This window comes from Myotis myotis, unplaced genomic scaffold (genome assembly GCF_014108235.1).
Source record: "Myotis myotis isolate mMyoMyo1 unplaced genomic scaffold, mMyoMyo1.p scaffold_m19_p_1, whole genome shotgun sequence".
In the NCBI taxonomy this organism is placed as follows: Eukaryota; Metazoa; Chordata; class Mammalia; order Chiroptera; family Vespertilionidae; genus Myotis; species Myotis myotis.
In genome coordinates this window covers 158663864-158689512 of record NW_023416313.1, presented here as the reverse complement: position 1 = coordinate 158689512, position 25649 = coordinate 158663864, and the positions used below count along the sequence as shown (strand labels likewise).

The following is a 25649-nucleotide window of genomic DNA, read 5'->3' as shown; positions in this document are numbered from 1 at the left end:
AACCTGATATTCTTTTTTTCTGAAAGAAGAAACTCATCAAAAATGGAGAAAGGTACACTGGGACCTACAGAAAAAAGAGACTAGATTTATACTCTTTAGAGCAGTGGTTCTCAACCTTCCTAATGCCGCGACCCTTTAATACAGTTCCTCATGTTGTGGTGACCCCCAATTTCATTGTTACAAATTGAACATAATTAAAGCATAGTGATTAACCACAAAAACAATATGTAATTATAATTATATATGTGCTTTCCGATGGTCTTAGGCGACCCCCAAAGGGGTTGCGAACCACAGGTTGAGAATTGCTGCTTTAGAGTAAACGCTCTATTCTTCAAGGCAACTAGATCAATTAACACATTGTATGCGGGAAACGTATTTATACGTTTTACGCTGACTGTAGCAGTAGAGCGCGGGACATGTATTAATACATTTTTTATAGACTAGCGGTAGAATGCAGGTAACAAATATGTAAACTAAAGTTATTGTAATTTTACTGAATGTTGCCATTTGTGCAATTAGCAAAAATGGCCCGCGCCACCTGTTAGCGCACGATAAACTACCCGCAAACAATGTGTTAATATTTTGTACTGTTTGAAAGCAGAAAGGCAACTTGGTTTTTTATAATGAACTAGAGTCCTGGTGCACGAAACTCATGCACAGGGGAGGGGGGAATCATCCCTTCAGCCCAGCCTGTACCCTCTCCAATCCAGGACTCCTAGGGGGACGTCCAACTGCTGGTTTAGGCCCGATTCTAGGAATCGGCAGTTGGACATCCCTCTCACAATCCCGGACTTCTGGCTCCTAATCGCTCGCCTGCCTGCCTGCCTGCCTGGTCGCCCCCAACTGCGCCCCGTGCTGGCCTGGTCGCCCCTCATGGCCCCCCCACCAGCCTGCTGTTCAGTTGTTTGGCTGTCCCTCACTAACCCCCCAATACATATTTATACGTTACCTGCATTCTACCGCTAGTCTATAAAAAATGTATTAATACATGTCCCACGCTCTACTACTACAGTCAGCGTAAAACGTATAAATACATTTCCCACATACCATGTGTTAATTGATCTAGTTGCCTTGAAGAATAGAGCATTTACTCTAAAGCAGCAATTCTCAACCTGTGGTTCAGTTGTTTGGCTGTCCCTCACTAACCCCGTGCTGGCCTAGTCACCCCACGCAGCCTGCTTGTTCAGTCCTTTGGTCATCCCTCACTAACCCGCTGCCGGCCTGGTCATAGGCAGCCATCTTATGATGGCATGAGGGTTAATTTGCATATTACCTCTTTATTATATAGGACTAGAGGCCCGGTGCACAAAAATTTGTGCACTCGGGGGTGTCCCTCAGCCCGGCCTGTGCCCTCTGGCAGTCTGGGACCCCTCAGGGGATGTCCACCTGCTTAGAACCACTCCCCGGGGGGATCGGGCCTAAGCTGCAGTCGGACATCCTTAGTGCTGCTGAGGCGGTGGGAGAGGCTCCCGTTACCACAGCTGTGCTGGCAGCCATCAGCCTGGCTTGTGGCTGAGCAGAGCTCCCCCTGTGGGAGCGCACTGACCACCAGGGGGCAGCTCTTGCATTGAGCGTCTGCCCCCTCGTGGTTAGTGTGTGTCATAGTGACCAGTCATTCCCAGTCATTCTGCTGTTAGGGTCAATTTGCATATTACCCTTTTATTATATAGGATAGAGGCCTGGTGCACAGGTGGGGGCCAGCTGGTCTGCCCTGAAGGGTGTCCCGGATCAGGGTGGGGGTCCCGCTGGGGTGCCTGGCCAGCTCGGGTGAGGGGCTGAGGGCCGTTTTCAGGCTGGCCACACCCCCTTAAGGGTGGGGGTCCCCACTGGGGTGCCTGGCCAGCCTGGGTGAAGGGCTGATGGCTGTTTACAGGCTGGCCACAGCCACTGAGGGTGGCGGGAGTGGGGGGGTCCCGCTGGGGTGCCTGGCCAGCCTGGGTGAGGGGCTGAGGGCCGTTTTCAGGCTGGCCACAGCCGCAGGCTGGAAACAGGTATCTAGGATTTATTTATCTTCTATAATTGAAACTTTGTAACCTTGAGCAGAGCTCAGGGCCGGACAGGGCAGGCGGGAAGCTTGGCTTCCTCCATCGCCAGGGGCAACCCAAGCCTCCTGGTCGCTCCAGCTCCGTAGCCGCAGCCATCTTTCTGATGGAGTGAGGGAGTGACATTTAATTTTCATGTTACTATTTTATTAGATAGGGTAATTTCAAACACATTAAAGATCACCTCTATATATAAAAAGCCAGTGACTATAACATCATAACAACTGTTTGCTATGATGCCCACTGTGGCCAGCGAACCAGCCCGATCAGGTACATATGTCTCCTTTTTTCCACATTGACCCAAGAGCTCTCTATGTGGTTTCCTGAGGCTGATCCCTGGCCAGCATTATAGCTTTACTTATTCCTCTGCTCAAACCTGCTCTTTTCCCATTCTTCCCAGTTACTGTTCTCAGTAAGTATCCTTTACAGTGATGGCGAACCTTCTGAGCTCGGCATGCCAGCATTTTGAAAAACCCTAACTTAACTCTAAAGCTGTGTCACATATAGAAATTTTTTGATATTTGCAACCATAGTAAAACAAAGATTTATTTTTTTTAAAATTTTTTTTTTTTTTTTTAATATATTTTATTGATTTTTTACAGAGAGGAAGGGAGAGAGATAGAGAGCCAGAAACATCGATGAGAGAGGAACATCGATCAGCTGCCTCCTGCACATCTCCCACTGGGGATGCACCCGCAATCCAGGTACATGCCCTTGACCGGAATCGAACCCGGGACCCCTCAGTCCGCAGGCCGACGCTCTATCCACTGAACCAAACCAGTTTCGGCAAGATTTATATTTTTGATATTTATTTTATATATTTAAATGCCATTTAACAAAGAAAAATCAACTAAAAAAACGAGTTCGTGTGATAGGTTCACCATCACTGCTTTAGTAAGTACTGCCCAATACCGGGCTCTCCAACCCTGATCAAGGGTGGCCAAACACCCCACCCCCTTGCTCCCTGATCGGCCCACAGCCCTTACCCCTGACCAGCCCCGCCCCTGATTGCCCCCCAACCCCAATAGGGGGCAGGGCCAGCCAACCAACCTCTTGCAGCCCCTCCCCCTGCCCGGCTCCACCCCAGATCAGCCCCCCATCCTGATCAGGGGCAGGGTCGGCTGGTCAACCACCCATGGCCCCTCTCCCAGGCTGCTGGCCCCCGATCGGCACCCCCCACCCCATTTGGGGGTGGGGCCAGCCGGCCCACAGTCCCTCCCTATGGCTGGACATGTCCCCAATCGGCCCCCCAACCCCAATCAGGGGCAGGGCCTGCCAGCCAATTGCACACAGCCCTTCTGCCCAGCCAGCCCAGCCCTGATCGGGGTGGGCAGCCAGACCTCACCCATGCACAAATTTGTGCATTGGGTCTCTAGTTTAATAATAATTATCTATACATGGATGATCTTGCTTATCTTTATTCCCCACCACTACCACACTCCCCAAACTCAACCCAACTCCAGATTATTCTGATACAAATCTAAGACATCATTTCATCTATACAAATTTCAGTATGTATTTCCATGAGAGGCTCTTTTTAAAAAAGCATAATCCCAAAGCATGATTCATAACTATAGAATTAACAATTTCTGAATATCAACTATTCAATCAGAAGTTTCACATTTTACCAAAATTTTTAGAAAGTTTGAACTGGGGATGCAGAGTAAGATCCATGTATTGTGACTAGTTAAAATGTCTCCTAGCCCACCCAGTGTAGCTCAATGGATGAGCATTGACCCATAAACTAAGGTCCCCTGTTGGATTTCCAGTCAGGTCACATGCCTGGTTTGAGGTTTCAATCCCCAGTGAGGGGTGTATAGGATCAAAGTTTCTCTCTTATCAATGTTTCTATCTCTCTATCCCTCTCCCTTCCTCTCTAAAAATTAAATAAATAGTAAAATAAAATGTCTCTCAAGTCACTTTTATTCCATGGAATTTTTAAAAAATAAATTGTTGTTGAAGAAACTGGGTTGTTTGCTCCATAATGCTGAAATTTTTTTTTGCCAATTACATCCTTCTGTGTTATTTAACCTGTTCCTCCCTGCTTTTATTTCCTATAAAAATTTGGTGGGAGGTTTATTAGAATTAGAGCTTTACTCAGATTTGATTTAATGTCTTTTTTTAAAAAAAGTTAACTACAGCTCTAACCTGTTTGGCTCAGTGGATAGAGTGTCGGCCTGTGGACTCAAGGGTGCCAGGTTCAATTCCAGTCAAGGGCATGTACCTTGGTTGAGGGCACATAACCAGTAGGGGGTGTGCAGGAAGCAGCTGATCGATGTTTCTCTCATCGATGTTTCTAACTATCTATCTCTCTCCCTTCCTCTCTGTAAAAATCAATAAAATATATATTAAAAAAAAAAAAGTAACTACTTATAGTGATATTCATGTTCTTACCATTTTAACATGTTTCTAAATGGAAAAGATAATAAATTGGAATAAACAATAGTCTTAGTTTTAAGTTTTTTTTCTTTGTTCCAAAGATCACTTTCCAGTCTTGGCTGCTGGATACTAAATTTCCGAGAGGGATTTAATGTACACTAGCTAAAGTGGAAGATTATTTGGTAGTTAGTATAAATTTATATTTACATTTAAACCAAATATTTCAGAAACACTTTTTTGAATGTCTTTTATATCAAACTAGAGGCCTGGTGCACAAAAATTTGTGCACTTGGGGGGTATGTGCGGGGCCCTCAGCCTGGCCTGTGCCCTCTCGCAGTCTGGGACCCCTCAGGGGATGACCACCTGCTGGCTTAGGCCCGCTCCCCAGGGGATTGGGCCTAAGATGGCAATCGACATCCTTCTGGCAGCCCGGCAGCCCTCGGGGGATGTCCACTTGCCAGCGGGGAGCAGGCCTAAACTGCAGTCAGACATCCTTAGTGCTGCTGAGGAGGCAGGAGAGGCTCCCACCACCACCACTGTACTGGCAGCCATCAGCCTGGCTTGTGGCTGAGCAGAGCTCCCCCATGTGGGAGCGCCTTGACCACCAGAGGGCAGCTTCTGCATTGAGCGCGTGCCCCCTGGTGGTCAGTGTGTGTCATAGTGACCAGTCATTCCCAGCCTTTCTGCTGTTAGGGTCAGTTTGCATATTACCCTTTTACTATATAGGATAGAGGCCTGGTGCACGGGTGGGGGCTGGCTGGTTTGCCCTGAAGGGTGTCCTGGATCAGGGTGGGGGTCCCGCTTGGGTGCTTGGCCAGCCTGGGTGAGAGGCTGATGGCTGTTTGCAGCTGGTCACACCCCCTTAAGGGTGGGGGTCCCCACTGGGGTGCCTGGCCAGTCTGGGTGAGGGGCTGAGGGCTGTTTTCAGGCTGGCCAGCAACTGAATCTCCCAGCCGCTCCTTTTTTCTTTTTTTTTTTATTCTGGGATTTATTTACCTTCTATAGCTGTCACTGGAGCTGAGAGCCGGCTCCAGCTCTGAGGCCGTTGCCGGCTGAAAGCAGCTACCGGGGGTTTGTTTAGGTTCTATAATTGCAACATTGTTGCATCCGGAGGTCAGAGCTGGGCTGCGGCAGGCGGGGAACCTTGGCTTCCTCCTTCACTGGTGCAAGCAAGCCTCCTGTTCGCTTCAGCTGCCTGGCTGCCGGCTGCCATCTTGGCTGGCAGTTAATTTGGATATCTCACAGATTAGCCAATGGGAAGGGTAGCAAAGTTACGGTTAATTACCATGTTTCTCTATTATTATATAGGATCATATGCTTATAAATAAACTAGAGGCTCAGTGCATGAATTCATGCACCGGTGGGGTTTTTTTGGCCTGGCTGGCAATTGGGCCGATCAGGCCATCTTGCCCAATCCTGATAGGCGGGATCAGGGCAGCCGGGGAAAGGAACCGCGGGAGGTTGGCCAGCTGCGGGAAGTTGTCTGTGGGAGCACAAAGACCACTAGGGGGCAGCTCCTGCATTGAGCATCTGCCCCCTGGTGATCAGTGCGCATCATAGCGAGTGGTTGTTCGGTTGCTTAGGCTTTTATATATATAGATTCCATGATTCAAAGATACAATAATAACTTTAGTCCCCCTCTCTGCCTTCTTTCAACTCTTTTTATTGTAATTAAGAAAAATATTTATCACTCGTTACATAAAGCATGGGTTATCAGCAAGTTCTTCGTGACACTGTCAAATGCAACTTACCTTTAGAATGAGGTTGTTCTTGCCAAATGTTTTCTGCAAGTGAAGTTTCCCTATAAAAAAAATTGTTTTAAAAGATGTGCTTACTACTCACAGAAAGAATTTTTAAGTTTAGTAGGCTTGCTCTGGCCAGTTTGCTAAGTGGTTAGAGCATGGGCCTGCGCACCAAAGGGCTTCAGGTTCGATTTCTGATCAAGGGCACATACGTGGGTTGCAGGTCAATCCCAAGCCCCTGGTCGGGGCTTGTGCGGGAGGCAACCAATTGATGTTTCACTATCTCCCCCACTCCTTCCTGTCCTCCCTCTCTCTCGCTCTAAAAAAAAAAAAAAAGGCAATGGAAAAAATATCCTTGGGTGAAGATTAACAACAAAAAGCCTAGGAGGCTTTTTTATTACTCTTTTTCACTCCTAGATGAAGAAAATATTCTAGTACTGTCAATCAAAATTCTTTAAAAAGATGGAACCTTCAGTCATTATAGCCATTATAGAAATAAGAGAGGCCCGGTGCAAGGATTCGTGCACATTAAAAGTAAATTAATTAGAAGGTAGCCAGCGGGGTAGAACTGGGCAAGGCAAGCTGGACATGCCCTGGAGCCAACTTCCTGCAGTCCCTCCCCGGCCGGCCACACTGGGGTGGCACTGGGGCTCAAAGGGCGTCTGTGGAGTGAGTGGGGTCCCTCTGGCAGGTGGGGTTCCTTGACCTGGCCTGTGGGGATTGGGCCAAAACCGGCAGTCCAACATCCCGAGGGGTCCTGGCGTGTGAAAGGGCACTCTGCAAAGTTGCTGTCGCTCAACAACTCCTGCATTGAGCGCCTGCCCCCTGGTGGTCAGTGTGCATCATAGCTACCGGCCAGGTGGCCAGTTGCTTAGGCTTTTATATAAAGACTAGAGGCCAATGCATAAAATTCGTGCAAGAGTAGACCTTCCTTCCCTTGGCTACCATCACCAGCTTCCCTCTGGCACCCAGGACCCAGGCTTCCCTCACAGCCCAGCTTTGTCCAGAAGGTCATCTGGAGGGACATCCAGTCTAATTAGCATATTACACTTTTATTATTACAGATGTTTGATAAAAGATGTTAAGTTACTTTAACAGTATAAGCAGATTACAAAATGGTAAACTCTCATGTGTTTGTCTTTTTTTGTTGTTGTTAATCCTCACCAGAGGATATTTTCCCATTGATCTTTTAGGAGAGAACGGAAGAGAGAGGGAAAGACAGAGAGAAACATCGATGTGAAACACATCGATTGGTTGCCTCCTGCACACGTCCCGATCAGGGCCCGGGCTGGGGAGAAGCCTGTAACCAAGCAAGGTATGTGCCCTTGACCGGAATCGAACCCGGGAACCTTTGGTCCGTAGGCCAACGCTCTATCCACTGAGCAAAACTGGCTAGGGCTCTTATGTGTTTTTAAAAAAATGTTTTTATTGATTTTAGAGAGAAATAAAAGGTAAGGGAGAGAGAAACATCAATCGGTTGCTTCCTGCACACCCCCTACTGGGGATAGAGCCCACAACCCAGGCATGTGCCCTGATCTGGAATCAACCTGACCTTTTGATGCATGAGATGATGCTCATCCAACTGAGCCACAGATGGCAGGGATAAACTCTCAGTTTTATAAAACAAAACAAAAACAGTGTTAATAGTAGTCATCTCTTGGTGGCAGAAATGGGTAGTTTTGTCTTTTAAACAATTATTTATATTTGATTGCTTCTATAATGTTTGTTAGTTTTTAATAGAAAAAGTTATTACCCTGTCCTCCCTCATCAGCATCAAAGTTTATGTTGTGACAGAAACTTGCAAAATCATGTCTTGATACTACAGAAGTCAAAGAGACTTCAAGTCACTAGAGAGTCAGAGGTTGGTTGTAAATGCCTTCCCATAAGCATCATCCTTTCCACCAATGTGGTCCTACCTGGCACAAGAGTTTACTGGACAAACAGAATTGGACACAGTCATTCCTGGTATTTCCTGAGATTCAGAAGCAATTTGCAGTTCAGCTGTCTCTTTTGTAGGCATCTTTTCTTCTTGCTGTTTGCATTAAATAAACAAAATCAATTTGTCCCCTCTATCTAGAATATGCTACCTATTTTCAATCTTTAGTTCCAAAATTAGCTTTATCATACTTTCCCCCTAGATATCTACCAATAAGATAAAATGTCTGTTCCACAAAAGTTCTTTCCAATAATTTATGTTCCTAGTACCAACTGGCACTGTTATCACATTGTTTGCGGGTAGTTTTTATCGCGTGCTAACAGGTGGCACGGGCCATTTTTGCTAATTTTTTGCACAAATGGCAACGTTCAGTAAAATTACAATAACTTTAGTTTACATATTTATATGTTACCCACATTCTACCACTAATCTATAAAAAATGTATTAATACGTGTCCCACGCTCTACTACACTGGTAGAACGTACAAATACGTAAAACATATAAATACGTTTCCCGCATACAATGTGTTATGAGAATTCCAAGCATATACTGAATTTCTTTAGTTAACCCCATTTTAATGGAGAATGAATAGAAAAAAAGAGCTAAAATTAGAGGTAACAAAACAATGGTTTAGAATATAACTAAGAAGTTAATAAACTGTTTCACATGCCACTAATTCAATTTGAAATCACTTGTTAAATTACTTTTCTGTTCAACTTTGCTGCTATTAACAGTTAAGGAACTACAGAAAACTCTAAATGGGGGTTGAGGACTTTTACCTTCTATGCTTTTACATTGCATAAATTTGTTTCAATAAACTTTAGTTTCACGTATTAAAGAAAAGAGAGAAGTAACCTGATCACCCGCTCTTTCTTGCTGAGTAGTTTGAATTTCTTTTAGCTTCTTCTCCATCTCTTCAATTTGTTTCTGCATTTCTGCTTTCTTTTCTGCAATGATCAGTAGCTCAGCTAGAAACAATAAGGTTGGCTGAGGCATTTACTCCTCATAGCAATTTACTCTGTCAAAACTGTGTTTGGGTTTCATGTCCTCAATATGGATGTTAATATTATAGATGTGAATGATATAAGTGGTGCAGAACCCTTAACTTGAGGTCTCATTTATTCAGTCAGTAAAAAATAAAGTACCTACTACATGCTGAGCACAACTCTGAGTATTTACATCTCAGTGGTACATAATGCAAAGTCCTTGGTCATGTGATGCTAAAATTCAATTTGGGGGAGACAAACACACACACACATTAACATGAAAATCAGGTTTAAAAATAAAGTAAAATAGGTGATGTGAAAATATGTGACTGAGTATGGGATGGAAGTCAGGGGCTATTTAAGGCCAGTGATGAGGGGAGATCATTATCAGAAAGAGACATTATAAAGCTATAACCTGAATAATTAGGGGCCAGTGTTATACAGACCTAGGGAAAGATTCTAGGCCAAGAGACTAGCTGGCACAAAAGCCCTAATGAAGGAACAATATCATTGTGCTCAAGGATCCAAATGAAGGCCAGCATGGTATGCAGTATGGTAAGAGGGAAAAAAGTAAAAGATGGGGTTGGAGAGGTAAGCAGAGGCCAAGTCACATGGGGGTAAAGAGTTTATATTGCATTCTAAGATAATGAAAAACAATGGGGAATTTTAAGTAAAGAAGTAACATAACCTGATTTTTAAAAAAGATCATTTGTTGTGAGCAAAGTGGATTGTGTTAAGCCCAGAGTGAATGTAGAAAGTCTAGTTGTAGTTTGAGGTAACAAAACAATGTAAAAGATTGTGGTTTGGATTAATAATGGGAGTGGTGATAAAAGATTTGGAAAATTTGGGGTGGTAAAGTTGATGGCCTTATTCATTAGTTGGGGTGCAGAGTAAAAAAAGAGTGATCAAAGATGACTTCTGGATTTTTTTTGGCTTGAATCAACAGGGTGCATGGTCAAAAAGTTATTGGGTGATAAGGTCAACAGTAAGACCATGTGAAGAGTTGGGCAGTAGGGTTGAAGAAGAGATCACAAGCGGTATGGCAACCATGAAATTGAGAAGCCATACTACTGGATGGTGTAGGGATGGAAAGGAAGATACAGAGCTAGGTACTTAGTCAATTAATGAATGATGGGGAGTGACTAAGGAGGCTCAAGAGGTAGGAAAAAAAATGGAAGGACATGGATCTGAAAGGAGCTAGAGTTTTTGGAGAAGGGAAAAAATGGTTTGGAAGTAGCAATGGGAAGAATGTACAACTACCTTGTTTCTCTGTAGGCCCTACCTGTGGCTTCCTTATTTCTAGTATTCCTACCTGATAGCAAGTAATCAGCAACAATCTTTGAAGCCAGTTTTTAATAGTAACAAGAAACCACTTCATTATAGGCATGAGGATTTATAAGAATGCAATCTATACATAGCAGGGGAATTACATGTTCATGAATTAGATTCAGAGGCCAGCTTAGGAAATGAGTATTTAAAAAGCCTCAGAGGTCTTCTCATCTATTCAAATACCATCTAACCCTAACATAGGTCCTTCTTTGGCTAGCTGAGAATAAAATGTACTTTCATCTTACATCTATATATCTGGTATAAGCTAGACCTCTCCTAAAGAAACAGAAGTTTTTTGTTTGTTTTATTCATACTGTTTTCTTTTAATTTTTAAAAATTTTGAGGTATAATTGACATTACTATGTTAGTTTCAGGTACACAACATAATTATTCTATATTTGTATATATTGCAAAATGATCACCATAATAAGTCTAGATACCATCTGTCACCATACAGTTGTAAAAATTTTTTCTTGTGATGAGAACTTTTAACATTTACTCTTTCAAAAACTTTCAAATATGCAATACAACATTATTAATTATAGTCACCATGCTATTCATTACATCCCTAAGACTTATCCATGTTGTTTCAAATGGTAAGATTTCATTCTTTTTTTGTGGCTGAATAATAGTCCATTACACACACACACACACACACACACACACACACACACACACATATCATTTTCTTTATCCATTCATCTACTGATGGATACTTAGGTTGAAGGAAACACTAATTTTTTTATGTGAGTACCTATTTAGTTCCTTTCCCAGCTCATATTAGGTTACCCTCCTAGCCTACTTCTTTGTTAGGGTGGTTCCCATTTTTTAAAAGTCTCAACCATCTCCTTGCTTTCTAACCATTCCCCCTCTCCTACCTATATACATAGGTTCCATTTTTCAATACATTTATTTGAACCCAGAGCACCTTTGTCAATCTTGATATAGTTGATATGACAAATGAAGGCCATTCCAAACTTACTAACAACAGTCTGCTTTATAGAAGTTTGCTTCTAACTTGTCACCTGGAACTCAGAAATTATTTTTCCACAAGTAAATTATAAGAAATGGTCAAATTTCCCAGCTAGCCTTACATATTCCATATCCTCTTTCCATAGTAGGTTATTCTGGATATCTGTGTACAAAGAAATATTTCTTCTTTCTTCATATAGATCCTAGTCAAAATATCTAAATGGATGAACTTTACTTTTGGACCCTCCCCTACCTCCTTTTCTGTGCTATCCCTTATCTTCTAATGCCTTAAGCTCCAAATACTATACTTCAGTATTTTTCAGCCCATTCAGCACTACCTCTTGCCCCAAGTACTCTAGATTCCAGAACAGAACTGCTACCCATTTTCCCAAAATTCTAAATTTCTCCTTTTACAGTAAAACTTTCCTTAATTTAGAAAGATACTGTCTTTAAGAAATAATACAAATAAATAACATCTAAGTGATTGAGAATGTTAACCTAAATGAACCCTGGGAGAAATTCCAGGTAGAGTATCAAAAGTCAAGTGAAATATTTCAGGCACAATGAGGAAAGTACTTAACGGTGAGGCATGGCATGTACATGTATGTATGTCGGGTATCATAGCTGTCTGCCTATTATAATGGTGAATATGAAATGTTCCTACAGTTCAGGGCTTCCTCTCTCCCTTTACTTTTGGACACAGACTTAGTTGCTTAGTTTTTTCCCCTCAGGGGTCTCATAGAAAGCAGCAATGGGAGATCAGCTTAAATAGAAAGAGAAACAGTAGAAACCATAGAAACATCACAAACATACAAAAATAAGGCAATTTTCCTCAGACTTAATATACTAACCCTTCCTACAACCAAGTTAAGTTATTTTGACAAACGTAAATAGATCAATACACATACCTTCCCTTTTCTCTTTTAATTTCTTACGGAAAACTTCAGCCCGGATCTCTTCAAAGGAGAACTCCCCCACTCCTGCATAAATCTTCTCCTTGCAGTACATCACCTTGTCTTTTTTCTCCTCAGACGCTTGCTGATGGCTTTGAACTCTTTGCAGGAGATCACCTTCTTCCTTTCCAGGCTTTCTTGTGCTTAGAATATGGTTTATACTGGGTTCAATTTTACATGGTGTCCTAAAAGAAGCAAAATAATTATTATTCACCATATAGATTAAATGAGTTATTTTTTACATTTTGATAAAACACAAGTACAATGTCAGCAGCAAGACTAAATGTGATTGATTTTTAAAACAAAAACAAAACACTAAAGGTTGAGAAAAGAGCCTACAAATAATTTACATTGGTTATCAACAATCATGTTCTAAGTACTATGTTATGATTAGGAAGAAAATTAGCCATAAGTTAGGGTCATCAAACATTTATATTCCTTATAGTTAAAAAATATATATATCATCGCCCTAACTGGTTTGGCTCAGTGGATAGAGCATCGGCCTGCGGACTGAAGGGTCCCAGGTTCGATTCCGGTCAAGGGCATGTATGTTGGTTGCGGGCACATCCCCGGTAGTGGGTGTGCAGGAGGCAGCTGATCGATGTTTCTCTCTCATCGATGTTTCTAACTCTCTATCCCTCTCCCTTCCTCTCTGTAAAAAATCAATAAAATATATTTTAAAAAAGAAAAAATATATATCATATACAATTTCTTTGTTTTTTAAAACTATGTTTTTATTGAATTCAGAGAGAGGAAGGGAGAGGGAGAGAAACATCGATGATGAGAGAGAATCATTGATCAGCTGCCTCCTGCATGCCCACTCTGGGGATCAAGCCCACAACCCGGTAATGTGCCCTGACTGGGAATCGAACCGTGACCTCCTGGTTCATAGGTCGACGCTCAACAACTGAGCAACACCAACCGGGCCATGATACAATTTCTTAATCAAACACAGTATATGAATGGAAATTAACCTATGCAATATACCCATTTCCCACTATGTAGCACCCAAAAGAATTGGAGTTAGGAATACAGCAGTTAGGGAACTGATGGTGTGAAGTTCAAGGTTCTCAGCTGAAGGGGAAGAATGAGAGTGGTAATATAGGTTTGAAAAGAATGAAATATAAAGTACCCCAATTAGGATAGCTCAGATGTTCTCAATCCTGGGCAGGGTGACTTTATAACTTTTATTTTCTTATATACCTTTTCACAATAAAGACACCTGGTCCTTATCCCAGTCCACTGAATCAGAGCCTTTAATGGTAGGGTCCAGCATCTATATGCTTAAAAGGCTTCCTCAATGTCCTAACTGGTTTGGCTCAGTGGATAGAGAGTCAGCCTACGGATTCAAGGGTCCCAGGTTCGATTCCAGTCAAGGGCATGTACCTTGGTTGCGGGCACATCCCCAGTAGGGAGTGTGCAGGAGGCAGCTGATCGATGTTTCTAACTCTCTATCCCTCTCCCTTTCTCTCTGTAAAAAAATCAATAAAATTATTTAAAAAAAAAAAAAGGCTTCTTCAACTTGCTTAACTTGAAAAATTGTTTTTATGAAAAACCCATATAAATATCGTACTTAATGATAAAAGATGGAATGCTTCCCCTGCTAAGATCAGGAACAAGACAAGAATGTCCATTCTTGCCACTTTTATTTAAACTGAAAGTTCTAGCCAAGGCTATGAGGCAAGAAAAATAAGTAAAAGGCATCCAGATGGAAAAGAAAGAAGTAAAGTGATCTATATTTATAGATGACAATCTTATGTATAGAATATCCTAAGAATTCACCTAAAAACTATTAGAATAAATGAATTCATAAAATAAGTAGGATACAAGATCAATATATAAAAATCAATTGTATTTCATATACCTGCAATTAATAATCTGAACATAAAATTAAGAAAACAATTCCATTTATAACAGCATCAAAAAGAATAAAATACTTCATAATAATTTTTTAAAGGCAAAACTATAAATATATAAAGATCAGTGGTTGCCAGGGATTCATAAGAGGAATGGATAAATAATGTAGAGAGAATATTTAGGTCAGTGAAAATATTCTGTATGACACTATAATAATGGATCTATGACACTCATTTGCCAAAACCCATAGAACTGCGAAACACATTAGAGTAAAATCTAATGTAAGCTATGAACTTCCTATATAATAAAAGCCTAATATGCTAAATGTCCAGTCATCCGGTTGGCCATTCAACCAAAGCATAATATGCTAATAATGATATGCTAAGGCTTCTCAACCGCTTCCTATGACGTGCACTGACCACCAGGGGGCAGATGTTCCAACTGGTTGACCAATAGCTATGATGTGCACTGACCACCAGGGGGCAGACGCTCTTGACTGGTAGGTTTGCTGGCTTCTGGCTTCTGGCTGATCGGGACTGAGCGAGACAGGCAGGACACGCCCTGGAGCCCTCCCATGGTCCTTCCCCTGCTGGCCAACCTACCATGTCCCTCCCCAGCTCTGATTGTGCACTGGTGAGGTCCCTCAGCCTGGTTTGCGCACTCTCACATTCGGCCCTATGGTGGAACTACTGGTCGCTATGACACACACTGACCACCAGGGGGCAGACTCTCAATGCAGTGTGCTCCCACAGGGGGAATACCACTCAGCCAGAAGCCCGGCTCATGGCTGGCAAGTGCAGCAGTGGTGGCGGGAGCCTCTCCCACCTACGCAGCAGTCAGACATCCCCCAAGGGCTTCCGGACTGCAGGACCCGCCCCGAGTGCATGAATTTCATGCACTGGGCCTCTAGTTAGTTAATAATAATGTATCAATATCCTTTGTCAATTCATAACAAACTGTTAATTCATAATAGGAACAGCTGAATGTGCACAGAGGTGGGGCTAGTATATAGGAACTCTTTGTACTTTCTGCACATTTTTTCTGTAAAATGTAAACCTAAACAATAAACCCAAAACTGTTCTAAAAAATAAAGTCTAAGGGGGAGAGATCAACCAAAGGACTTGTATGCATGCAAATAAGCATAACCAATGGACACATACACCAGGGGGGTGAGGGCATGAACGGGTGAGGGGGGGAGGCAATGGGGGGATAAGGACACATATGTAATACCTTAATCAATAAAAAATAAAATATACTCAAGCAAAATAAAAAAATAAAGTCTACTAATTTTTTAAGAGTGCAAAACTTGTATTCTGAAAACTATAAAACACTGTTGAAAGAAATGAAAGAAGATATAACTAAAGGAAAGACATTCCATGTTCATGGATCTGAAGATATGATATTGTTAAGACAATAATATTCATTATACTGATTTACAGATTCAACACAATCTGAATCCAAATCCCAGCTGCCTATTTTGCAGACATTGACAAGCTGATCCTAAATTTAATATGGAATTTCTAGGGGACTAGATGGTTAAAACAATCTTTAAAAAGGACAAAGTTGGAGGAATTAAACTTCCGGATTTCAAAAGTTGTCATAAATCTACAGTAATTGAGACTGCTTGGTACTGGCATAAGGATAGATATATAGATCAATGGAATAGACTTAAGAGTCCAGAAATAAACCCATACATTATGGTCAATTGATTTTCATCGGGATACCAAGACTATTCAATGGGGAAAAAAGTTTTCCCAACAAATGGTGCTGGAACAACTGGCATCCACATGCAGAAGAATGAAGTTGGACTCCCTCCCTTCCTTATACCATGCACAAACATTAGCTAAGAATGGGTCACAGACATGTAAGAGCTAAAACTATAAAACTCTTGGAAGAAAACATAGGAGTAAATCTTTATGTCTTTGGGTAGGCCAAGTCTTCTTAGATACACCACCAAAAGTACGAGAAATAAAAGGATGGACTTCTATCCAGAATATATAAACTCTTACAACTCAACTATAAAAGACAGATTATCCACCCTTTGTAATACTTTAAGCAATAAAAAAAAAAAAGACAGGTAATCCAACTGAAAAATAGACAAAGGATTTGATAGGCATTTCTCTAAATAAGATACACAAGTGACCAATAAGCCCATGAAAAGATGTTCAACATCACTAACCCTAATGAGATACCACTTCACAAAGGCAATAACAAACAAACAAAAAATTGATAATAAGTGTTAATAAGGATGTGAAGAAATCGAAACCCTCATTATGGCATTGTAGAATATAAAAAGGAGCAGTCTCTTTGGAAAAAGTTTAACAGTTCCTCGAAATATTAAGCATGGAGTTAATACATAACGCTCCAACTCCCCTTCTAGGTATATACCCAAAAGAAGTGAAAACATATCTACACAAAAACGTATACAAATGTTCAAAGAAGCATTATTCATAACTAGAGGCCCGGTGCACAAAATCTGTGCACGGGGGTGGGGGGATCCCTCCGGGGATGTCTGACTGCCGGTTTAGGCCCAATCCCAGGGACATCCCTCTCACAGTCCAGGACCACTGGCTCCTAACTGCTCGCTTGCCTGCCTGCCTGCCTGATAGCCCCTAACTGCCCCCCCCGCCAGCCTGGTCAACCCCAATTGCCCCCCACCCACCCACTGGCTTGGCCAGCCCCTAACTGCTCCCCCTGCTGGCCTGGTCACCCCTCACGGCCCCCCTCCCCCGCTGGCCTGATCGCCCCCAACTGCCCCCCTACCGGCTTGGTTGCCCCCAACTGCCCTCCCTGCTGGCCTGGTTGCCCTCAACTGCCCCCCCTGCTGGCCTGGTAGCCCCACACAGCCTGCTGTTCGGTAATGTGATGGCATCCTGGACAATTTGCATATTCCTCTATTATTAATATAGATAGCCAAAAATAGAACAAAAGGACTTAAATGTCCAAAGACTGGCTATTCTAGACAAGTTCAACAGTATAATGTGACTATATATGGGGGAGAAAACTGGAGATATTATTAGAGGTAAAATCATAAATGGTCTAATAATTTATGTTAAGGAGTTTGGGTTTCATCCCATAGGTTATGGGGAGCTAGTAAGGGGCTCTGATCAGGAAATGACACAATCAGATTTGCATTGAAGATCTGTGACATCATAAAGAATGAATGGGATGAGTAAAAGCAGAGGTAATTAGGTTGCAGTAACACCAGCAAAAAAAAAAAGAAAGAAAGAAAAAACATTTGATCCATACCACCTAGAGGTGGCTGAGTGTGATTTGGTATAAACCTTCTTCCACCCCCTGCCTTGGGATGAAAAGGATCCAAGCACCAACCCAGTTCCCAAGTCCTCAGATGGCTCTTGGGCCCCATCCCATCAGGAAGTGGGGAGGGGAGGTGAAGCTATCCATCTCCTACAAAAACAATAAACTCTTCATCATGGTGATGCATATTCGGGGCTTGCAACGGCTCCTGGATGGGAATGACACTGACCCCTACGTGAAGATTTTCCTCCTTCCTGACCCTCAGAAAACCAAAGTGGCTCAAAAAACCTGCAACCCCACCTACAATGAAATGCTGGTGTATGATGAGATCCCCAAGGGAGACCTGCAGCAGCAGGAACTACAGCTGAGTGTGCTGAGTGAGCAAGGATTCTGGGAGAACCTTCTCCTTGGTCAGGTGCAAACTAGGATCTGCTGGTTCAAAGTATGATCTTGAAGTCATGAGACCTCGTGAGCCCAGCAGAGCCCTGGCCTGGACCTCGTGCTGGTGATGGAGCTGGTGGAGAGGACTCTCCATGCATGACTTCTTTTCCTTGTGAGGGGCAGAGCCCTTGGCCGGTCTCCTTGCTGTCCAGGTGGAGGGGGCCTCGGTGATAGGAGTAAGAAGCTCTCTGCCATCCCTTCCTCTGCAGACTGAGTTTGAGTTGGTTGTTAATGAACAGGACCTTGGAGGCTGTGAGGTTGCAACAAAGTTTTAAGTTTACCTTGTGTCAAGGGAGCAATGTGGATATCTTCTTCTTCTTTTTTGTAAAGAGAGACAGAGGAAGGGAGAGAGAAACATTGTTCGGTTGCCTCCTGTACTCACCTGGACCAGGGATGAACCACAACCTGAGTAAGTGCCCTGACCAGGAATTGAATCTACCACCCTTCAGTGTGTGAGAAAATGCTCCAACCAACTAAGCCACACTGGCCAGGGTAGATATCTTTATTTTATTTTTTAAAAAGATTTTCAAATTGATTTTTACAGAGAGAGGAAGGAAGGGAGGAGAGAGAGAAACATCAACGTGAGAGTGAAACACTGACCAGGGCTTTAATTTTATTTTTTAAAAATGAAATAGTAATGTTGTCCTAACTGGACAAAAAGCCTTGTAAGAAGGGATTCACATATGCTTCAGAAGGCAAAAAGAGGAAGGCTATTTGGACTTTTTGTATGATTAAGGTTCTTACTGGACTTTTTCCCTAGGTCTGTGTGTGTTTGTTTTTTTCTCTATAGGAATTATTTGGGGAGGCACCCAGTGAGTCCTCCATTAGAGCTCCCCTCTCTGAGGACAAGTCCGGGAGGAGCAGGAAGGGCTGAGTATGCTAGACTAAGGTCTGTGCTGCCAGACTTTCTGGTTTTGCCCCCAAAGGAGAGCAATGTGATTCCTGTGTGTGTAAGGAAGGGCCTTTCTTATGGAGTTCTGCAAAGGACCTGTATTCAGGAACTAGTGCTCTTTCGGGGGGCTGGGGGGTGGCTGGGGAGATTTTCACTTGTCTTCACCTACTTTGCTAGGACTTGCCCTGAATATGCCTTCTACCCCTCCATTCTCTCACCCTTCTGGTCCCTGTGAATATGCCGGGGCTACTCCTTCATGGGTCACTCTCGTCATTTTTCTCTGTGGGATAATATGATGCCTTGGCCCTTGATTTCTTTCACCCAAGGGCATCTGGGTCCTGGGAAGGGCGCTCCTAGGCTGCAGATGCCAACATGGCTGCCAGCTGGATAATTCTTGGAAGCCTTTCCCATAACCCAGCACTCCTCTTGTGCTGCTTCTCCCCCAAGCTCCATTTCTTTCACATTTTTAATAAGAATTTCCCTCATTCTATGGGGCCATAAATCTATGTAATCTGGAGCCAAAGGGATGCCTTATCTGAAGGAAAGGGCATGGGGTCCCATTAAGACTTATTTTTCCTGCCCTAGTTGGGTGGGTCAGTTATTTGGAGTGTTGTCCTGTGCACCAAAAGGCTGAGTGTTCCATCCCAGCATGGCATGAGCCAGGGGCGGACAACTGATCAATGTTTCTCTCTCACATTGATGTTTTCTCTCTCTCTCATCCCTCCCCCCCACCTCAGATCCAATAAAAACATATCCTCAGGTGAGGATTTAAAAAACACCAAAACTTGTTTTATTTCCAATGATTTTCTTTGTTCTCAAGGAGGCTGGATTGGAGTGATGATTGATCCCCTGGAGCTGGGAGGGAGAGAATGGGACTCTTATATCTTAACTAGAGGTCTGGTGCACAAAATTCATGCACAGGTATGGTCCCTAGGCCTAGCTGGCAATCGGGGCTGATCAGGGGCTTCAGGCTGCTGGCTGGGGCCTTCCTTCATTCTGCGCCACCCCCTGGTGGTCAGTGCATGTCATAGTGAGCAATTGAACTCCCGGTCTCCCGGTTGAACTCCCAAGTGGACACTTAGCATATTAGCCTTTTATATATATACTAGTGGCTCAGTGCACAAAATTTGTGCACAGGAGGGTTGGGGTGTCCCTCAGCTTGGCCTGCACGCTCTCCAATCTGGGATCCCTCAGGGGATCCCTATGGAATCGGGCCTAAACCGGCAGTCAGACATCCTCTCGCAATCCAGGACGCTGGCTCTTAACTGCTCATCTGCCTGCCTGATCGCCCCTAACCACTCTGCCTGCCAGCCTGCTCACCCCCAACTGCACCGCCCTTCCAGCCTGCTTGCCCCCAACTGCCCCCCCTGCTGGCCTGATCGCCCCAACTGCCCGCCCCTGCCAGCCTGGTGGCCCCCAACTGTCCCCCACCCCGCCGGCCTGATTGCCTCTAACTACCCTCCCCTCCTGGCTTGATTGCCCCTAACCACCTCTGCCTCAGCCCCGCCACCATGGCTTTGTCCAGAAGGTCTCCTGGTCTAATTAGCATATTACCCTTTTATTAGTATAGATAGATACTCCTCATTTCCTACCACTTGGATTTGAAATTCACTCTTGTGCCTCCAAAGCATTATCTTCCTTAAAAAATGGGGGAGAGAATTTGAATTTCTTATTAATGTTTTAAACTAGAATAGGCTGGATGTGCCCCATGATTGTGGAACAGAGTTAATGGGGGATACTTTTGAACTGTTTGTCCCTCCTCAGCTTCCTCTCCAGCTCCAAGGATCGGAAATTCCCCCTTTTGCTGATTCATTCCATTAACTGGAGAGGAAGAAACCATCAGGTGGCAAGAAAGTTTAAACTTTTTTTTTTTTTTATATATTTTTATTGATTTCAGAAAGGAAGGAAGAGGGAGAGAGAGACTGAAGCATCAATGATGAGAGAGAATCACCAATCAGCTGCCTCCTGCATGCCCCCTACTGGGGATTGAGCCCACAACCCAGGCATGTGCCCTCGACCAGAACTGAACCTGGGTCTCTTCAGTCCACAGGCTGACGCTCTATCCACTGAGCCAAACCAGGTAGGGCTAAACATTTTGTTTGTTTGTTTAATTGAAAACACCAAGGATAAAGCTGACTGCTGTGGGGAGGGGTAAGGGATGTGGGGAACAAGAGTGAACCTCTCTAGGTGAATTGACCATAGATGTGTTACTGGCTTTTTGCCTGTAGCTCTTTCTTTTTTTTAATCCTCATTTGAGGATATGTTTTTATTGCCTTTGAGAGAGCGAGAGAGAGAGAGAGAGAGAGAGAGAGAGAGAGAGAGGTAGGAAGGAAGTAAGGAAGATAAGTAGGAAGGAAGGTTGATCAGTTCCCTCCAGGATGCACCCTGACTGGGGATTCAACTGGGGATCAAACCTGCAACCTAGATATTTGCCCCAACTAGGAATAGAACCTATACACAACCTTTTGGTATACAGGACAATACTCCAACCAAATGAACCACCCAGCCAGGGCTGCCTGTAGTTCATTTTATTTTGATCCTCTATGCCCCTGATTTAAAGAGGTCTGTGTACTGTACCCACTTCCCAGCTGTCCTTGTATCTCCTACTTTCTCTGGAATTTTATTTTCTAATAAATGACATTTGAGAAAAACAAAATTATCATAAAAAAAAACCACGATGGTAAAATTTGTTGTTTTTTTTTAAAATATATTTTTTTATTGATTTCAGAGAGGAAGGGAGAGGGAGCGAGAGATAGAAACATCAATGATGAGAGAGAATCATTGATTGGCTGCCTCCTGCACGCCTCCTCCTGGGTGTAGGAGGCTGCAACCCGGGCATGTGCCCCTGACCGGAATCAAACCTGGGACCCTTTAGTCCGCAGGCCAGTGCTCTATCCACTGAGCCAAACCGGCTAGGGCAAAGATGGTAAAAATTGATTTTTGCAAGAAATTAAAATATAGTTATAATGGTTACTGCTAGGCAACATCAAAAGATAAGTGGAAAACTAGAGGAAAATATTTACAACTCCTATTACAGAGTTTTGCTGGTTTTCTTAATCTATCAAGAGTTCTGAAACATATTAAGAAAAACACAAACTAAACAAAAATGTTATAGAAAAGTCAAACAAGACATCCATGAAAGAGTTTAATGAAAATAGAGTTGAACATTTTCTATACCATATTTATTCTAACGTAATTGTTTCTAAAAAGTAATTTGAAACATTAAAAAAATTAAACACCCATAAATATTTGTTATCAACTTTTTCAGGTAATTTTTTATAAATACTCATTATTTTCTTAAGAACAATCTCCTGCCATGCCAGTTTGGCTTAGTGGTTGAGTGTTCACCCATGCACCAAGAGGTTGCCAGTTTGATTCTGGGTTTCAAGCTCAATCCTCAGTAGGGGGTCTGCAGGAGGCAGCCAACTGAAGTTTCTATCTCTCTCTCCCTCTCCCTTCCTCTCTTTCTAAAATCAATAAAAAATATATTTTTTAAAAAGACTAACCTCCCTAGTGATGAGCTCTTAACAGACAGTATTTTTGCTCTAAATCTTATCTATTTTTACTTTGCTACACTACCTACCATATAGTAGTAGAGGGTTACAGATTAGTTATTAGTTAAGTTGCACTGGGGCACAAAATACGATCTAGCATTATAATGCCACAATATTATGTATTAAACTAAATCTCAGACTGCCTGATTATCTAGTCAGCACTCTTTCTTACAAACAGAAATGCTAAGAACTAGGAAGGAAAAGGAATAAATATTTGGAAGGAAAAAGCAGGATCAGAGGAAACACTATCATAATTTCTAATTCCTGTCAATAATAAAAGTAGAACATCTCACTTGAATCACAGTGGTTATCTTTGACGTATAACAATGTAAATATAAACCTATTAAGTTTATTTTTCAGTAAGAATATTACCAATGGTCTTTCAGCCCTAACATACTCAAAGGAATATAGACATAAAGGAAATACAAAACTTTGGTTACTTTCATACTCACAAAGATGAAAATACCTTTGGGAATTAGGATAGGTACCTGTGCCCACGATTATAATTCCCACCTCAAAAAAACAAGAAATCAAACTCACATAACAGGCTGCTGTGCAGTCTCTTCTACATATGGAGTAAAACTGGGCAGCATGGAGGGTACAGCTGTCACAGAAGCTGTATTGTCATGAGGCTGGCAATGAAGAAAATGAAAATTACCATGGCTTTACATTCTGACACAAAATATGCAGACCATGCCTAATTATGCAAGAATTTTTTTTTAAAGATGCTAAAAATACTCCTGTAATCTAAATCTGAAGTCTTTTTTTATGTTGGCAAAGACACTGGATCAAAGTAAGAGTCCTTACCCTGTATTCCAAAGGCCTGCCTACGTTCCAAGGGCCCGCCTGCAGCTCATTTTCTTTGGCCCTGGACACAGGGGGTGCTATCCATGGCTGGACTGCAGATTTAGACAGCTCTGCTATAGAGGCCTCATCAGCATTTTCATCAAAAACAGTAATTCTAGAATTACTCTGCATGGGTTGAGGAAGTGGATTTTGGAGTCCTCTGTTCTGGTTTGAAGCTAGGAGAAAAATATTAAAACCATGTAAAATTTTTAGTTATCCAACTCAGATGCCAGATAAGGTTACTTCTGCTACCACAGAATCAAAGAGATTTTAAAAGATAATTAGTACTTTTTTAATCCAGTGTTTGTTACCTATATTCTTGCTCCTTTCCCTCACCTACAATCTTTTATTCATAGATATCAAAAAAACCCCACCAAATTCTGTATCTTCCTTCAGTCATCATTCTAACATTGTCTAGTTTTATCAGAGACTAACCTAACTTGTCTTCATTTTTCAGTTTAAAATTTTCTGTCAATGGAAATCAGTTGAGACATACCGAATCTAATGAAGACAAATTAAAATTAGTCCATTTATTAGGGGTGCTCTCTGTTGTGGGGCTGCTTAATACACTCAACCTTCATCATGATATGAATGAAATGTTCTTTAGGACCATATCTCTCTTATACTCTAATTGTAGGATCGCCAAGAAACAGTCTAAATATTGGTAAGTTGATACCAAGAAAGGGTAAGAGATTTTTTAAAAATATTCTCATTTACATGTCTAACGGCTATAAATTTAGTTAATAAAAGCTTATTTGCTCTCTGTACCTTTTGTTCAATGTTGCTATGAACATAAAATTTACCTAAAAAAAAAAGTGAATTAAAAAAAGCTTATTGTTGTTCATTTTTAGATGTAAATACAAAGAGAGCCCAATTTTTGGCCCCAAAAGACTACAGACCATGTTAATACATTCTCTGAGGCTCTGGACATGTAAACTTTATTTTGACAAGACATATCTTTTTTCGACTAACAACTCTTAAACGCAAAAACTTTTGATGCTTCCTATATTTTTTTAAAAATTAAGACACAAAATTGCTGACAAGTTTTGGTTTTTGTGTACATTGTGATATCAACTCTCCTTAGGCTTCCCTCTTTTTGCTACCTAGTACTCAGAATACTAGGACAATGTCTACATATATATTATCTCTTTACATAATTTGCCTACCACCTGAGACTAAGAATTTCCCATAATAACATTTAACAAACATACCTTTGAGAGCACCTCCTATACGGCTGATGGGAGCTCTTGCTGTCTTTTTCCCTTTGCTTTTTAGTTCAGCCAGTGTACTTCGTTGTGGTACAGAGGACCCCAAATCTTCCTCCTCCTCTTCTTTCTCAAGTACCAACAGAGTTTGCCGAGTCACTCGAGCTTGGAATTGTCTAAAGTAAAAAATGAACAATTAACCTTTGGTGAGAAGAATACTACTCACCAGATTCAAAATTCTAATTTGTTAAAACAAACAAGGGAGAAGGGTAGGACAGGAGAAGAAATATGTAGAAAAAGCCCAAAGAAAGTGTTTATTCTCTTAGGAGTAAAGAAAACCACCTTGAGATCAGAGAAGGTTTGGGCTAGAATGATTTAACACCCCCTTTTAAATGTCCAAATTTGACTAATTAAAAATATTCTGAAGATCACCAGTACGTTGGTCTGAGGATAAAATCAGGGTAACTAAGATTACAGAATTTATTAAAGTCAGAGTTTCCCACCAATTTTTTATTATAAAACTTAAAGTTAACAAGAGTAAGTACCTAAATACCCTTCATGTAGATTCACCAATTGTTAACATCTTGTCACATTATTTTATCACTGCCTTTATGTCTCTTTCTCCATACACTGCCCCCAACATGGAGTATGCCCATGATAGCACGTACTTCTCTCTCTCTTCCTTCTTCCCCCTTCCCCTCTCTCTGATTAGAACTAAAATCTCTAGATATAATACAAAAAAGCAACTGAGGCCTCTGAAAAGTAAACAAAAGCAAGTGAACTGTGGAGAGGAGACAAACTTCAAGAAATAACCCACATGGGGTTGTTTCCTGTTTGTTTTCCCTTCTCTTTTTTCTTGTGGTTTTGAATTGTTGCAAAGGTGGTGTGGAAAGTTAAAACTCCTAGAGAAACCTCATCTTTCTGGCCAGAGGACTGGGGAAGGGGGACTCTGAGGACCAATGGGTATGGGAGAAATAAGGGAGAGGATGAGCTGAAGGAAGAGGATCTCCTAATTCTGTACAGGAATTGACACAAACCCTAGAGGCCTAGACTCACTCCTCAGTTATGTATGCACAGGGCAGAACCATGGCAGAACAGAAAAGGCTGTGAGAACTGAACTATAATATAAACCACTGCCCAAGTCCCAGAACAACCAATGAGCAACACACATGAGATAGAGCCCTAAGGTCTTGAATATTTAACAGACATTGAAATCACTAGCCGCATAAGATGAGAAAGAACTTGAGACATCTGAAT

General features: G+C 42.2%; 1 protein-coding gene across 5 annotated transcripts in view; it reads right to left on the bottom strand.

Moving 5' to 3' along the window:
* Positions 1-25649, bottom strand: part of BUB1B (BUB1 mitotic checkpoint serine/threonine kinase B) — a 68470-nt gene that overhangs the window by 19250 nt on the left and 23571 nt on the right. For 3 of the 5 annotated variants that reach the window (XM_036297039.1, XM_036297072.1, XM_036297065.1), the window contains 8 exons: positions 24399-24568; positions 23149-23363; positions 22882-22973; positions 12295-12524; positions 8955-9067; positions 8080-8195; positions 6173-6234; positions 4-64 (listed from right to left, as the gene is read on the bottom strand). In XM_036297039.1, coding sequence (XP_036152932.1) covers positions 4-64; positions 6173-6234; positions 8080-8195; positions 8955-9067; positions 12295-12524; positions 22882-22973; positions 23149-23363; positions 24399-24568 — 1059 coding nt within the window. The remainder of the gene's footprint in view (positions 1-3; positions 65-6172; positions 6235-8079; positions 8196-8954; positions 9068-12294; positions 12525-22881; positions 22974-23148; positions 23364-24398; positions 24569-25649) is intronic. The other 2 variants (XM_036297056.1, XM_036297047.1) reach the window with 2 other exon arrangements.